At 38.0% G+C, this 16,524-nt stretch overlaps 1 protein-coding gene across 2 annotated transcripts in view; it reads left to right on the top strand.

The window, feature by feature from the left end:
* ddr2a (discoidin domain receptor tyrosine kinase 2a) overlaps positions 1-15,796 on the top strand; it is a 49,121-nt gene extending 33,325 nt beyond the window's left edge. The window contains exons 3-17 of one of the 2 annotated variants that reach the window (XM_059341938.1): positions 1,382-1,484; positions 1,997-2,228; positions 3,829-3,976; positions 4,895-4,997; positions 7,016-7,199; positions 8,080-8,320; positions 8,956-9,021; positions 9,273-9,409; positions 9,492-9,702; positions 10,493-10,725; positions 11,295-11,422; positions 11,955-12,152; positions 13,002-13,236; positions 13,328-13,477; positions 14,487-15,796. In XM_059341938.1, the coding sequence (XP_059197921.1) occupies positions 1,382-1,484; positions 1,997-2,228; positions 3,829-3,976; positions 4,895-4,997; positions 7,016-7,199; positions 8,080-8,320; positions 8,956-9,021; positions 9,273-9,409; positions 9,492-9,702; positions 10,493-10,725; positions 11,295-11,422; positions 11,955-12,152; positions 13,002-13,236; positions 13,328-13,477; positions 14,487-14,618 (2,501 nt within the window). In that variant the 3' untranslated portion in view covers positions 14,619-15,796. The remainder of the gene's footprint in view (positions 1-1,381; positions 1,485-1,996; positions 2,229-3,828; positions 3,977-4,894; positions 4,998-7,015; positions 7,200-8,079; positions 8,321-8,955; positions 9,022-9,272; positions 9,410-9,491; positions 9,703-10,492; positions 10,726-11,294; positions 11,423-11,954; positions 12,153-13,001; positions 13,237-13,327; positions 13,478-14,486) is intronic. The other variant, XM_059341940.1, reaches the window with a different exon arrangement.
* The last annotated feature ends 728 nt before the right edge of the window (positions 15,797-16,524 follow it).

The following is a 16,524-nucleotide window of genomic DNA, read 5'->3' on the forward strand; positions in this document are numbered from 1 at the left end:
GGGGCGTGATGGGCTGAGACCTGCCAGCCTTACCACACACACACACACACACACACACACACACACACACACATTCTTGTACTTCTATCTTTGTGAGGACCCTCATTGTAAGTGAATTCCCTTGCAAGGTTATAATAGTTTTGGATTTTTCATTTGTTTAAGTTTTAATGTCGTTGTGAATTTTTGTTTTCAAATCCAGTTAGTTTTAATGAGTTTTTAGAGTGAGTTTGTTAGTTTTAGTTTAGTATTTATTTTTTTAAATGCCTTAGTTTTAGTTTAGTTTTTATTAGTTTTAGTTTTTTGTAATGGGGTATTTGTTGGGTGGGAGGTTAAAAGAAGTCACAGTAAATTTTGCCTCAATTGTCTTTATCCATCTTCATTATGTATGAAAAAAGTTGACAAAGACAAAAACTAAGGGCATTTTCACTATAATTTTAGTTCGTTTTGTAACCACATAATACAGTTTCAGTTAATTATCATTTTTTAGTAACCTTAACTCTAAAACAAAGTCTGAAATCTAAAAAAAGCCTTTAAAGAAGTGAGGACCAGCCAAAATGTCCTCACTTTGCAAAAATGTCCTCACTCTGTTGGTTAAAAACGTGTTCCGGTCCTCACTATGTAGGAAGTACAAGAACACACACACACACACACACACACACACACACACAGAAACTAACTCCTGTACATGTGCTTGATACCAGCACTGTTTGGACTGGCAGAGACACTGAATGGATCCAGCTTATTATTTCAATGAGGCAACCACAATTTGAGTGCAAGGAGTGTGTGGTTGCTCCAGTGTGTGTGTGTGTGTGTGTGTGTGTGTGTGTGTGCGTGTGTGTGTGTGTGGTACTCACCACCCCACCCCTCCGTGCAGCACTATCCATCACATTTTTCAGGTTTCTTGACAGAAGCTGGGAATTAAGTAGTTCTGTCTTATAAATGTCTGTGAGCGCTGCTGAATGTTTGAGTTGTTTTTTTGAGTTTTCAACGCCAACCAGCGCTGTGGTTGGTCTGAGAGAAGTGACGGGAGCTGCATGTTTAAAAAATGTGATAATTCAGGTAGCTTTAACCCTCTGGGACCACTCAGGACATTTTCAGCCATATTTGTCATTTTTCACTTTTGTTTTTGCAATAATTTTGGCTGTGATACTGCAAATGACATGATTTTTGGAAGATGTTTTTTTTTCTTGATATATTTTGAAATTCAAATTTAAATTTTTCTAATGTGTCTATAATACACTGTGTATACATTTTTGATGGAATAGTGCCCTTTTTCATACATATTCAGACCCTTTGGGCTGAACATGTCCAATAGATGATGTTCATATTGAGTTTCTCTCAGTTTAGAATTAATCTGTTTCTCTCTTTTTTCTGTCCTCAGGTGTGTGTCGGTATCCTCTGGGCATGTCAGGAGGACAGATACAGGACGAGGACATCTCTGCCTCCAGCCAGTGGTCCGAATCTACTGCTGCTAGATACGGCAGGTAGGTCTGTCTCCCTCTCACACACACACACACACACACACTCGTGCTTCATGGTATGTTTACCCTGATAATGAGTGTGTGTGTGGGTGGGTGGCTTATCCTGCAAGGTGCCTGCTCCTGTTTATTTGCAGTCAGCCACAAACTGGAGTATCAGCTGTACTTACAGCCACATGATTAAGGAGCCGTGTGTGTGTGTGTGTGTGTGTGTGTGTGCAGAGGAACTTGGGTGGCCTTCAGTGGGTATCAGGATAATGATGTAATAGACTTTCCCCATCCATCCCGGCTGCCCCCCCCCCTCCCCCTGCCAGCCCCTTGCCCAAAGTTAACACTAAGATGAATTTACGACGCAGATGTTTTTACAACAGGCCGTTAAGAACTGAAATCCTCCACCGCACTCACTTCTACTTTCCTCTCACCTTCTCCCTCTCCATCCTGTCCTAATTTTTCTCCTTTTTTTCCTGCTATAATTCTAACATGAACATCAACACGCCGTTATTTCCTTTTTTCACTAGGTTGGACTTTGAGGAGGGCGATGGCGCGTGGTGTCCAGAGATCACAGTGGAGCCAGACAGCCTGAAGGAGTTCCTCCAGATCGACCTGCGCTCGCTCCACTTCATCACCCTGGTGGGCACCCAGGGGCGACACGCGGGAGGCATCGGCAACGAGTTCGCCCAGATGTACAAGATCAAGTACAGCCGGGACGGAAGCCGCTGGATCTCATGGAGGAACAGACAGGGCAAGCAGGTCAGTCAGGGCTTTAACCTGGTTCATTACATTACATGTCATTTAGCTGACGCTTCTGTCCAAAGCGACTTACAATAAGTACATTCAACCTGAAGGTACCAGACTTAGACCACAGGTATCAAGTACAGAACTTTAAGAGCCAACTGTCATCGCTACAGGAGAGCTATATGTTAAAGAAGAGAAGAAGAGAAAAGAAGAAGAGCATTTTTTTTTTTTTAAATATATGTATGAGGTGACCATGACTTAACCGAGGTATTGTTGGAAGAGGTAGGTCTTCAGCATGTTACTCATTTTAGGAGTATAGTAAATATAACATACTGATGACATATGAAACTAGAAGATCTAAGGAATATATAGAGCCCAAGCATGTTAGGATACCATATCGGGAAGTTGTTGAAAAAACGTTGCAAAGTTCGGCTATTTTGGTGATTTTCAAAGCGGTCATGTGACCTCTGATGTCATGCTATCTCAATGAAATATGCCCTCTGTGTTCCTACAAGTCTCCTCTTTACATACATGCCTACTTTATGCTGATAACATGCAGTTTAAGGCAAAAACCACATCGTTTTTCTCATGTAGCACAAATGTTCCATTTCCACCTACTGTATGTGAATATTTGTGCATCCTGAGGTCCCTAAACAGGCTGAATGACATAAACTGTATCAGTGTAAAGCTGAGACTCTTTGCAGTGAGGGCTTTTCTTGAGTCTGGAGCTCAGTGTATAAAATGATTTGCTGTGACCTCTAGGATAATCACAGCCTCATGAAACTTTACAACCACAAACTAGAGACCTACAACATTCAGAGGGTGTATAGTTTCCCTAGGTATATTGACAATAAGAGGGTTTATCAGCAGTTTGTAGAACAAAAGTGATCGTCATCCAATCGCTGAAAATACAGAAATCTGCAAAATGACCAAAGTTTTTGGACCTAAATCTCAGCATGGATTCTTCTATGTTCTTTATATATTGATGTAATATTCTGTAGTTTTTTTCTGACCATTTTTATCCATTCTCGATATGAATAAAATTGCATTATTGAGCACCAAATGTGTGTAGCAAATGGTATCAACCCAAAAATTGCTGCAACAACTTCTGGGACCCAGTTGAACCTGGACTGGACTTTAGAAAGCGTCCACTAATGTTATGACCCTTTATTCACCATAATAGGCTTCAATAAATAAATAAATCATTCATTAAGTCATTTTAATTAGATGTTTTTGACCAGAACAACTTGAGTGAGGTGAGCTTCATCTCAGATTAATCTTCAGGTTCTCAGTTTTCAGATGATGTCACCACTTCTATGTGTCATTTATTGTTGACCTGCTATCTCCCCCTAAACATCCACTGCCCACAACCACCAAAAAGCTCTTTGGACAATAACAGGTTAACCAAGAGTGTGGCTGTATAATCTGTTTGACCTTTATTACACATTTGTGATAAAGATGCCCCATGTACTCATGCTTTTTATGGCCTGTCATGTTTATAGTGCTAATAGAGATTATTGCTTATTGGACTCATTCATGATTTATAGATAATAAAAGAAGGTCGTTCTCTGTCATTAGTTCTTGTTGAGGTCAAGGTGTGTTTGTTGACCTGCAGGTGATTGAAGGAAACAGGAACGCTTATGACATCGTGCTGAAGGACCTGGAGCCGCCGATCATCGCTCGCTTCGTCCGCTTCATGCCCGTCACCGACCACTCCATGAACGTCTGCATGAGGGTGGAGCTCTACGGCTGTGAATGGCTCGGTGAGATGGATGGATGGATGGATAGATAGATAGATAGATAGATAGATAGATAGATAGATAGATAGATAGATAGATGGATGCATTACATTACATTACATGTCATTTAGCAGACGCTTTTGACATGTAATGTAATGTAATGGATGGATGGATGGATGGATTGATTGTCTGAGTTGATCACAATTGGTGAATTTAAATGGATTCTAAAGGATAAAGAAATAATTTCTCTTGGTTGATGTGACTGTTCCTTATAAGTCTCTACTGAGGCTCCTTCAGTGTTGTTGTTATGGCTGTATTTGTATTTAATTGGTTATGTTAACTGTGTTTAAATGTTGTAACTTGTCACTTTTTATGCTGCTTTCTTGGCCAGCTCTCTTTTGGAAAAGAGATTTTTTACCTGGTTAGATAAAGGATAAGTAATAATAATAATAATAATATATCAACATATATAGTGTGTATATATATATATATATGTGTGTATATATATATGTGTGTATATGTAAATACACGATATATGTTGAATGGACCCACTCAGATTGTTTTATATATTCAAAATATATTATATATTATTATTATTATTATTACATACATCTTGACCTGAAAAGTAACTAAAGCTGAGTAAATGTTCTTTCTTTTATTCTTTCACTACGACCTCAAATTTCACAAAGTACCCAAACACAAGATCTCATATTTAAAATAACCAACTTCACGGCCCCCTGCGGGTTCATGTGCTTATTTATTTAAATGTTCATATCTGAAGCTGGAGCAAGCTTAAAAAAATCTCAGTTTCAATTTCGAAACAAATGCTGTGGTTTTCTTCAGCAATGCTTCTCCTGCAGAGCAGCAAAGTTTATAATGATGGTTTCAAGGGAAAGATGACAGGGTGATTTAATCTTAAAATAATTTCCCTTTGCTCTGCAGACGGCCTGGTGTCCTACAACGCTCCAGCAGGAGAACAGATGAGTCTGTCGTCTCAGCCGGCCTATCTCAACGACTCGGTCTACGACGGGGCGCTCATACACAGGTACGTGTGTGTGTGTGTGTGTGTGTGTGTGTGTGTGTGTGTGTGTTTGATTTGATTTGATTGATTTGATTTATTTGGCACCGTTTTTAAAGAAAGAAAATAACATAATAACAACAACAATAATACAGTTTATATATTCCATATACATATTGAAATAAAATAAAGACATGCCAGGAAAACCCCCCAAAAATGGGGCTTGAATAGTGGGATTCCCTAATATAACATAAAAATAAAAAAGAACAAGGAACATAGAATTATACAGAGCAAGAAACTAGAAAAACAAAACAAAGGCACAACGTAGCGATGAAACAAGAATTATAATAGGTTATTGAAGTAGTAATAGGTTTTTTTAAGATTTTTTGGTAACGCTTTATATTAAGGTCCTTGTAATAACCAGTAATTAACAAGTAATAAGGCCATTGTAAGTCCTTACAAGATGCTTATTAACATTATTGTGTGTTTATAAGCTTATATAAGTGTTAATAATGGCATTACAAACACCTATGACCCACCCATTATGTCTTTGCCATGCCTTTATTAATCTTATTTTGTTTGCTTATTGATATTAAAATATGCTTTATTGCTCATCTATTATAAGTTAACTATAAGTTAACTATGCTTTTTGCAATTACCGGATCTAAAGCGAGAACAATGCCTTATTACTTGTTAATTAATGGTTATTAAGGACCTTATTATAAAGCGTTACCGATTTTTTAAATGATAAAGGAGAAAGGTTGAGTAAGTAAGTGTTTCATTATTCTCCCTCTCACCACCACTCTGCTTTGTCACTGCTCTCATCCTTGGTCAGGACTTTTTTTACCCCCTCACCTTGTTGTTGCCCCGTCACCATGGTGACAGGCGGTGGTGAGTGGGTCATGGTGGTTTACTTAGTTAGGCAATACCTCATAGGAATGACTGAGTCAACGCAGCTTTTTCTCAAGTTTAGAAACCGGAAAGGACCAATAAGTCTTTTGTTGACAGCCGTGTTTAGATGGTGAATAATGTCCTCCATGACACAGGAGGCAGCTTCCTTCTCTCTGTGGAGGAGAAAAGAAAATGGCCTTTATTGCATTAACAGAGCCAACAGCAGCAGTGAGGAGTTGTTGTTTTTCTTTTTTACAATGCTGCCACCTAGTGGTCAGTGGAGGAATCATAAAAACTTATCAACAGAGGTACTTATACAGACACCTCAAAAAATTAGAATATCATGAAAAAGTTCAATATTTTTTGTCAATTATTTCAGAAAGTGAAACTTTATTATATATATTTCAAGCCTGTTTTTCTTGTAATTTTGATGATTCTGGCTTAGAGATAATGAAAACACAAAACTCAGTGACTTATAGTAAAAATAGATATAAGGAAGAATAAAGGAAAGGAACATTTAGAAATTAATTCATGATATACATTTATGTCCTATTTAATTATAATGTGTTTAATTGAATAATTATATTTATCAGCTCTATCCACTTTCATTTAGTTAATCATACATTAATCATCCATTATTTATTACTTATTTATGTATACGTTTATTTCTAAATTATTAACTGGGTCTCCTTACTGTTCTCTTCACTAAGAAACATCTAAATATATGACATCACTGTATTTTTATTGAGGCATTATTGTGATGTTCCTTTTTCCTGTGGAAGTGGTTTTACTGGTTTTACTGGCCGGTCTGGAACCGGGGAGCGCCGTGACTCCAGTAAAACTCCTAGATTTACTAAAGACTTTCAGTTTTTAGTCTGGGACTGGGGACATCTTTGGTGTAAGCCCAGTATCACATATATAAAAGCACAATTTTGTGGTTAGAATCATGCACACATCTTTATGATAGCTGTCTTATTCCATACAAAGTCACTTTAATCTCCTTTCTTCCTCACTCATCATGTCTACAAACCTAAATGCTTTGGGTTGCTGCCATGTGATTGACTGATTAGATATTTACGTTACTGAGTTGAACAGTTTTACATAATAAAGTGAGTGATGACTGTATGAAGGACGTTCCTGTCTCTGTGTCTCAGTATGACGGAGGGTTTGGGCCAGCTGACTGACGGTGTGTGTGGTCTGGATGACTTCACACTCAGTCACGTCTACAACGTGTGGCCCGGCTACGACTACGTGGGCTGGACTAACGAGAGCTTCCCCTCTGGATACGTGGAAATCATGTTTGAGTTTGACCGCATACGCAACTTCACCACCATGAAGGTGAGCCTCCTGTTTATACATTTACCCTTTATGTGTGTGTTTTTAAAGTAGGTCTCTCATCAGCACTTAAAGCAGAAGTGGGCATTATGCAGCGTGAGGTTACTCAGAAATAAGAAATAAATACAACCACGGTGCTTTTATTTTGAAGGCAATTTACATATGTGCATGCAATGGACAAAGTCACCGTGACGTCACCCATTGCCGTTCAAATAAACTGTCATTAAGTGAAAATACAGTGAAAGGGTCAATGTTATGAGACTAAACCACTAAACGTCCTTTTTTATATCTATATAACGTTTTATATAACTTTATTGACACGTCGCCTTGTTAGTGACCTGTCAATCAAAGGTAGCCCCGCCCCAAATCATACGATTCTTTATCTTCTATTTTCTCCTAAATGGGGCTATTATTAGAACTATTGACATCAGATTGTCTTGAAGAAGATTTTTTCCTAGTGATTGAGACCATAGTGTTGTCCTAAAAAACATTTCTGAGGTAATAAATCAAGTGAGAAGTTTTCTCATTTTGCATTGAAATGGATGAACAGATTTTTTTTGCAGTCAAACTTGGTGCCCCCTGCTGGAATTTTGTGATTAAGGCACTTCCTGGTTGGCCTCCCTGCTCAGGCCCGGAGGTTACCACCTGCAAAGAAATGCGTTCCACAAAAACACAGATATCTTGTTACCTTGTCAAAAACACTTATTGCTTTTAGGATAAAATTAATAAATGCTCTATATTGTTTTTGTGGTTTGAATTTAATATAAATGGAAAAGTGAGATAATGTAAGCCAACGTCTCACTCTGTATTGACAAACTAGCAGTTAGTTGAGAAAATGAATTGCCCCCCCCTGACTTAAAGCCTCCTCTTTATCTGTATCCAGGTCCACTGTAACAACATGTACTCGCGGCGCGTCAAGGCCTTCCGCCAGGCGGTGTGTTTCTTCCGCTCTGAAGCGGACTGGGAGGCGTCGGCGCTCACCTTCAGCCCCGTGGAGGACAAGAAGAACCCCAGCGCTCGCTTCGTCACCGTCAACCTGGCCAACCACATGGCCAGCGCCATCAAGTGCCAGTTCTACTTCGCCGACGCCTGGATGTTGTTCAGCGAGATCACCTTCCAGTCAGGTAAAGAACAGAAAACTGCTCATATATTCTGGAACGGCGGCAAGAAATCTGGTAGTTCGACTTTTGCACACTTTAACCCTCTATTCCACTAGTTCTCAACCTTTTTGAGTGTCTCACTGAACCGAATCTCACAGTTCAGATCAGACAAACTCAGTTGATACGATGAATTTTGGACAAATAATGAAGCAGACAACAACTAAAACATCTCTCTGTCTGTGCATTTATATATTTTTTTATATTTTATTGTTACTTTAATCTAAGTCCTTTGCTATCAGTTTAAAGGTCCATTCTGACCTCCTGAGTGTGTAACAGTCAGCTTCAAGCCAGAGACTCCTTGGAAAGTAACAACTTGATACTTTGGGATTTGTCAGAAAAGACACAAAATTACCCAAAAAAGAATCAAAATTGACCACAAAATGACACAAAATGATCAAAAAAAGACACAAAATTACAAAAAAAGGACATAAAATTAAGCATAAAAGGACTCAAATTGATCACAAAATGACAAAAAATGACCACAAAAAGACAAAATGACCAAAAGAGGGGAAAGAATGATGAGATGCTGTTACATTAAAAAAAACAACCATAAAAAGTATTTTAAATTTCTGATCCGCTGTGTTTCATCTTCCTTTCAGATACAGCCATGTACAACACAACACTGACAACACCCAAGCCAGGCCAGACACCCAACACACAGCCAGGTCAGTGATGCGTTCAGGAAAACCTTTATTTCTGACGTGCATTAAGTTGTCCTGCAAGATCATCTTCTTTGTGCAGCAAGACATAAACATGAAAAAGAGAATATGACTACTGCAGAAAGGAAATTAAAGAGAGGCTGGTTTGGATTTGTAATGATAAGTCTAGTAATGTTGGCCAGATGTTTTTATTATTGTGCAAAATAAAGATAAAAAACTTCAGGTTGCTGCTTGATGTCTGTCTTTGCCCCCCTCAGAGGACGACCCCACCCACAAAGTAGACGACAGCAACACCCGCATCCTGATTGGCTGCCTGGTGGCCATCATCTTCATCCTGGTGGTCATCATCGTCATCATCCTGTGGCGGCAGGTGTGGCAGAAGCTGCTGGAGAAGGTGAGCAGGCCTCCAGGAGATATGAACCATGGTGTGAATGTCTAGTCAGAGCTGAACCTTCACCCAGCGTCCTTCATTCTAGGCCTCTCGCCGGATGCTGGACGATGAACTAACTGCTAGTTTGTCAATACAGAGTGAGACGTTGGCTTACAACCACAACCAGTCCAGCTCCACCAGCGAGCAGGAGTCCAACTCCACCTACGAGAGAATCTTCCCCCTCGGCCCCGACTACCAGGAGCCCTCACGCATCATATGTAAGCTGCCCGAGTTCGCTCCCAGCTCAGAGGAGCCTGGTAGGTGGATCATTGATCATTAACAGGCTCAATACCTTATCTGTTTTAAGTCATTTCGTTTTTTTCTGTCATTTTGTGTCTTTTTTAAGTAATTTAGTATTTTTTCTGTCATTTTTTGGGTCATTTTGTGTCTTTTTTGGTAATTTTGTGTATTATTTTTTTATTTTGTCAGTTTTTTGGGGGGTCATTTTGTGTCTTTTCTAAGTAATTTAGTTTTTTTCTTTTTTTTTTAAATAATTTTGTGTCTTTTTTGGGTCATTTTGTGTCTTTTTTAAAATAATTTTGTGTCTTTTTTGGTAATTCTGTGTATTTTTTGTAATTTTGTGTATTTTTTGGTAATTTTGTCTTTTTTTTTTTTGTAATTTTGTGTCTTTTTTGGTCATTTTGTATCTTTTTTTTAGTAATGTTGTATCTTTTTTTCGGTCTTTTTGTCTTTTTTAAGTAATTTGGGTTTTTTCTGTCATTTTGTGGCTTTTTTTTGGTCATTTTGTGTCTTTTTTAAAATAATTTTGTGTCTTTTTTAAGTAATTTAGTATTTTTTCTGTCATTTTGTGTCTTTTTTGGTAATTCTGTGTATTTTTTGGTAATTTTGTGTCTTTTTTCTTGTAATTTTGTTACTTTTTTTTGGGTCTTTTTGTGTCTTTTTTGGTAATTTTGTGTCTTTTTTTAGTAATTTTGTCACTTTTTTTTTGTAATTTTGTCTCTTTTTTTCTGTAATTTTGTGTCTTTTTTTGGTCAATCCCTTATCTTACTGGGATTCATAGTTACAGTTTCCTGTATTGTGTTCCAGCTTCTTCCAGCACGGCAGCTTCTAAATCCACGGTGACTAGTGCGGTCCAGGAAGGCGCCCCTCACTACGCCGAGGCGGACATCGTGAACCTGCAGGGCGTGACGGGGAGCAACACGTACGCCATCCCCGCTCTGACCATGGACCTGCTGTCAGGGAAGGACGTCGCAGTGGAGGAGTTCCCCCGAAAGCTGCTCACGTTTAAAGAAAAGCTGGGAGAGGGCCAGTTCGGAGAGGTGAGTGAAGCTTTTCTTACTGTTAAAGACAGGGGTCTCAAACTCGCGGCCTGCGGGCCAATTGTGGCCCTCGTGACGATATTTTGTGGCCCCGACCTTGATATGAAAGTTTAATGTGAGTTTTATATGAATGGCACTTTACTGTGTTGTGTGTGGAAGGTCCCTTTAATTACTTTTTTTGGTGATTTTGTGTCCTTTTTTTTCATTTTGGGTCTTTTTTAAGTAATTCAATTTTTTTTCTGTCGTTTTGTGTCTTTTTTGGGTCATTTTGTGTCTTTTTTTTAAATAATTTTGTCTTTTATGGTAATTTTGTGTCTATTTTGTTCATTTTGTGTCTTTTTTTAGTAATTTTGTCTCTTTTTTTTTAGGTCGTTTTGTGTCTTTTTTAAGTAATTTAGTTTTTTTCTGTCATTTTGTGTCTTTTTTTTAGTAATTTTGTGTCTTTTTTGGTCATTTTCATGCTGCCTCCAGCGGCCCCCAGGTAATTTGAGTTTGAGACCCCTGGTTTAAGATGAGTTTAAAACACAATCAAAAGCTATAAATGTTGCATTTCTCTCTCTTCTGCTCAGGTTCACCTGTGTGAAGCAGAAGGAATGCAGGAGTTCATGAATAAAGAGTTTTTATTTGACATCCCTGAGGACCAGCCAGTTTTAGTGGCTGTGAAGATGCTCCGATCAGATGCCAACAAAAATGCAAGGTATCCCCTCGAGTCAAGAGGTCCCCTCGGGCCGCATATTTATAATAATAATAATAATAATGATAATAATAATAATAATTAGTAAGATTTATTTTGACGGTTTTTTAGACACTCAAAAACACTTATAACAGTTCATGTTTGAAAAGAATGGTGGCCATGATGTTTTTTATTTGGCAACTTTTAAGGTTTGCTTTGATACGCTACATTCAGATTTATGTTTGATCTTTATTGTGTTGTACGGTTTTAATTTATTTATACAGACAAAAAATACATTTTCTATATATTTTTCAGTATTTTTTAATATCGCAAAAATACTAAAAAATACTATTTCAAGAAATATTGTGAGAATTTTTTAGGGCCATATCGCCCACCCCTAATGTGCACCAATATCCAAACTTTTTTTTTAAATTTAACCCTGAAACCAAAAGTTTCAGGGTTAAATTAAAAAAAAAGTTAAACCTTGAAATGTTAGGTACATATAATTCTGATCTGTACATATGAAATACGTGACTTACCTTTGGTGTTTGTGTAGGAACGACTTCCTGAAAGAGATAAAGATCATGTCACGTTTGAAGGACCCGAACATCATCCGCCTGCTGGCTGTTTGCATCTACAGCGACCCGCTCTGTATGATCACAGAGTACATGGAGAACGGAGACCTCAACCAGTTCCTGTCCCGCCACGAACCAGAGGGACAGCTGGCTCTGCTCAGCAACGCACCTACTGTCAGGTGAGTGCTGAGACCACAGACTGTATACCAGGGGTCTCACACTCAAATTACCTGGGGGCTGCTGGAGGCAGCATCAAAATGACCAAAAAAAGACACAAAATTACAAAAAAAAAAAAGACACAAAATGACAGAAAAAAAGACACAAAATTACAAAAAAAGACACAAAATTACTAAAAAAAGACACAAAATGATTGTAAGAACACTAAATTACTTAAAAAAGAAACAAAAAATTACAAAAAAAAGACACAAAATGATCAAAAAATGCACAGACTAACAAAAAAGACACAAAATGACCAAAAAAAGAGACAAAATTACCAAAAAAGAGTGTCTGTTAGTCCAACCAAACGCTGAACAAGACATTTTTACAAAATAAACAAAACATTCAAATAAACTGTCATTAAGTGATATATATATGGTATATAGTATATTGTGTCTTTTTTTAGTCATTTTGTGTCTTTTTTGTTATTTTGTCTTTTTTAAGTAATTAAAAAAAAAATTCTGTCATTTTGTGTCTTTTTTAGTCATTTTGTGTCTTTTTTGTTATTTTGTGTCTTTTTTAAATAATTTAATTTTTTTTCTGTCATTTTGTGTCTTTTTTTTGTAACTTTGTCTTTTTTTGGTCATTTTGATATCCCTGCTGGGATTTTCAGTAGAATGCAGCTTAAGGCACTTCCTGGTTTGCCTCCCTGCTCAGACCAGGAGGTTGCTGCCTGATTTTATCATAGTCCCAGGGCCTGGGACTATGATAAAATCAGGCCTGACTGAGTCACAGCTGTATATGTGCTGTTTGTCTATTTGTGTGTGTGTTTTTCTATCTCCAACTAAAAGCTGCATCTTCTCTCCTCCCAGCTTCACCAACCTGTGCTACATGGCCGCTCAGATAGCATCAGGGATGAAGTATCTTTCCTCTCTGAACTTTGTTCATCGAGACTTGGCCACGCGGAACTGCCTGGTGGGTAAAAACTACACGATAAAGATAGCCGACTTCGGCATGAGCAGGAACCTGTACAGCGGTGATTACTACCGTATCCAGGGCCGAGCGGTGCTGCCTATACGCTGGATGTCCTGGGAGAGCATCCTGCTGGTGAGACTGCTGCTTCACACCACATCTGACTTTTATTAAAGAGGAAAAAATCCTTCATTTGATCGACATATCACCTTCTTGTGTTGTGCAGGGTAAGTTCACCACAGCGAGTGATGTGTGGGCCTTCGGGGTGACGCTGTGGGAGATCCTGAACTTCTGTAAGGAGCAGCCCTACTCCCAGCTCACTGACGAGCAGGTGATAGAAAACACAGGGGAGTTCTTCAGGGACCAGAAAAGACAGGTGAGTCTTTTTACAGAAATGTTATCTACGTATGAAAAAACAGTGAATTTATTGAAGACAATGAGGTACTTATCCACAGTTAGTGTCTAGGCAGGCAGGAGAACCAACATGGAGGCTGAGTAATGTATTATTGTGGACAGGTGCAGCAGCAAAATGTTTTTTAACCACTTAAAAAAATCTATAACGAGGGTGAAGACTCACATCCTTGCTGCCTCTCCAAACTGCAGACATGCTAACCACCATCTCCTGTCATTATTATCCCTCTGGGCCCACTATAATAAACTAACCCTTTCACACCCTTCAGGCTGAAAATGTCCACTTCCCAAAAAACGCTATCAAAACTTTACAGATTAATATTTTTTTTCTACTTTTTCTGCATAAACCTCTACTAAATGTTTAAACATTTTTGGGCATTTTGACCCTTTAAATGCCAGTTTGATTGCACAATGTCACTGATGTTTTTTATGGGAAGCCCCCCCCCCCCATTAAAATGTAGTTATTTTACATATAATAAATGATGCATTTTTAGTTCTTGTGTAGTGTCAGATTTAAAATGTAAAAACCCTTTTCTTTGAAAAACAGTGACATTGTGTTATCAAACCGGCATTTAAAGGGTTAAAATCCTCAAAATGATTGAATGTTTGGTAATTTTGAGCAGAGCGGAAGTTGTTTAAGAGGTTTATGCAGGAAAAAGTAGAAAAAATATTAACCTGTAAAGTTTTTATAGCATTTGTTTGGAAGTGGACATAGTACATTTTTACACAGTGTATTATAGATCCATTAGAAAACTTTAAATTTTAATTACCACATATATCAAGAAAAAAAACCTTCTTCCAAAAATCATGCCATTTGCAGCATCACAGCCAAAAGTATTGCCAAAACAAAAGTGAAAAATGAGAAATATGTCTGTAAATGCCCCTAGTGGTCCCAGAGGGTTAAAACACTGACTCTGGGTAAATTCCTCCTCTAACTCTGAACTCTCTTTCCATCTTCCTGCCTCCTGCTGCAGATCTACCTGCCTCAGCCTGTGCTGTGTCCAGACTCGCTCTACAAGATCATGCTGAGCTGCTGGAGGAGGAACACCAAGGAACGGCCCTCCTTCCAGGAAATACACCGAGCCCTCCTGGATATACAGCCCTAAGCCTAAAGGGGCTAAAGTTTATAAGACAGTGATTTCCAGACTGCTCGTCTCTGAGAGAAATGGCCAAAGACAAGAGTGAGACCACGATTCAGACACGATCCAGGTTCAAGCGTTCTCGTTTCAGTCCAGAAACAGGAGAACGACACCTGCAGCTCCAAGAAACACTGTGTCACGGCCTCACAGAGACGGACTAGCAGAGACTTTTCTTGTGTGCCACTTTGAGTTTAATTGGCACAATCACGTTGGCTAAGATGTTTAATAGACATACAGGTATTCTGTTTTAAATTCTGTTTTATTATGCACCAAACGTGATTAAAGTTTGGTCGTGAAGCCAAAATTAAATGTAGCAAGTGACATTCGGCACTTTTGAAAAAATGTCTTTTAATTTCTCTCTTTTTAATATGAGTTCAAATTTGTGTTTGGTATCAATTTTATGCAACTTTCTTGTGTTTTTCTTCTGGAAGACTGCTTGAATGTAGAGGGGAAAGTGCAGCCAACCACGACTTTTACATTTCATCATATTTCAAGTGTTTCATCTCAGTTTCTCCCACCAACTCCACCACACATTTAGAACAACTCAGAAAAATATCTCCCTGCAGTTTTTCCTTCTGTGATTTGAACATGAAGTGTATATGACTGTGTATTTTCAATAGATAAGTCTAAATCTCAAATAGCAATATTTTGTATTAATATTTATATGTTCATATGTTTTTGATTTGTTCTGTTGTTGTTTTTTATTTGATACATTTGTGGATTAATATTGGCTTTAAGTTGTTTGGTGTATTATATTTGATGTGATTCAGTAGCTTTGCCAAAACTATCAGATGTTGCAACATGTTGCTTATTGGGAATACAGGCGTTTTGTTTCTATGTTGGTTCAACAGAATGTGTTTACAGTCGGGAAGAGGTGAAGTGTTGTTGGTGTCGCACAACTTAAAGGGATAGTTCACATTTATTCAAGTGTGGTTGTATGAGGCTCTTATTTATAGTACAGTATATCCTTTGCTATCAGTTTAAAGGTCCATTCTGACCTCCTGAGTGTGTAACAGTCAGCTTCAAGTCAGAGACTCCTTGGAAAGTAACAACTTGATACTTTGGGATTTGTCAGAAAAGACACAAAGTTACCCAAAAAAGAATCAAGTTGACCACAAAATGATCAAAAGAAGACACAAAATGACCAAAAAAAACCCAAAATGACCAAAAAAAGACACAAAAGGACTAAAAAATGAAACAAAATGACCAAAAAAACCCCCAAAATGACCAAAAAAGGAAACAAAATGACCAAAAAAGACACAAAATGACTGAAAAAAGACACAAAATGACCAAAAAAAGGAAACAAAATGACCAAAAAGGACACAAATTGACCAAAAAAGACACAAAATGACAAAAAAAGACACAAAATGACAAAAAAGACTAAAACACATTAACACATGAACACTTGAGGAGACAGAGCTGACTTCCTAAATGATTTGCCGACCCCCAGAAATCATCTCGCGACCCCAATTGGGCAGAATTGCACAGGCAGAATGAAAAGCATTTAAAAACAGGCCAAATATCTCAACACTCCAGAGAGGAACTTCAACGCCAAAGTCACACCAAAACACAAACTAAATAACCGATCAAGAGAGCAGAAATGTTCTTTGTTCTGCAAGGTGAAATAACTGAGTGTTCAGTTACAGTATACAGACTAACTATTAACCATCTCATACAACCACAACCACTTTAAAAATGTAGAACTATCCCTTTAACGTATATATGCTTATACTGCCCTACCAAGTCTAACTGCAGTAACTACATGTTTGGTCAAAAATTGAGTTATAACTTAAAATGAACTCCTTGATGTCTGTTTTATCTTGTGACAATGTCAATTTAGCTTTATTTCAGATAAATAATGATATAAAAACCA

The sequence above is a fragment of the Centropristis striata genome, chromosome 9, assembly GCF_030273125.1.
Source record: "Centropristis striata isolate RG_2023a ecotype Rhode Island chromosome 9, C.striata_1.0, whole genome shotgun sequence".
Taxonomy (NCBI): Eukaryota; Metazoa; Chordata; class Actinopteri; order Perciformes; family Serranidae; genus Centropristis; species Centropristis striata.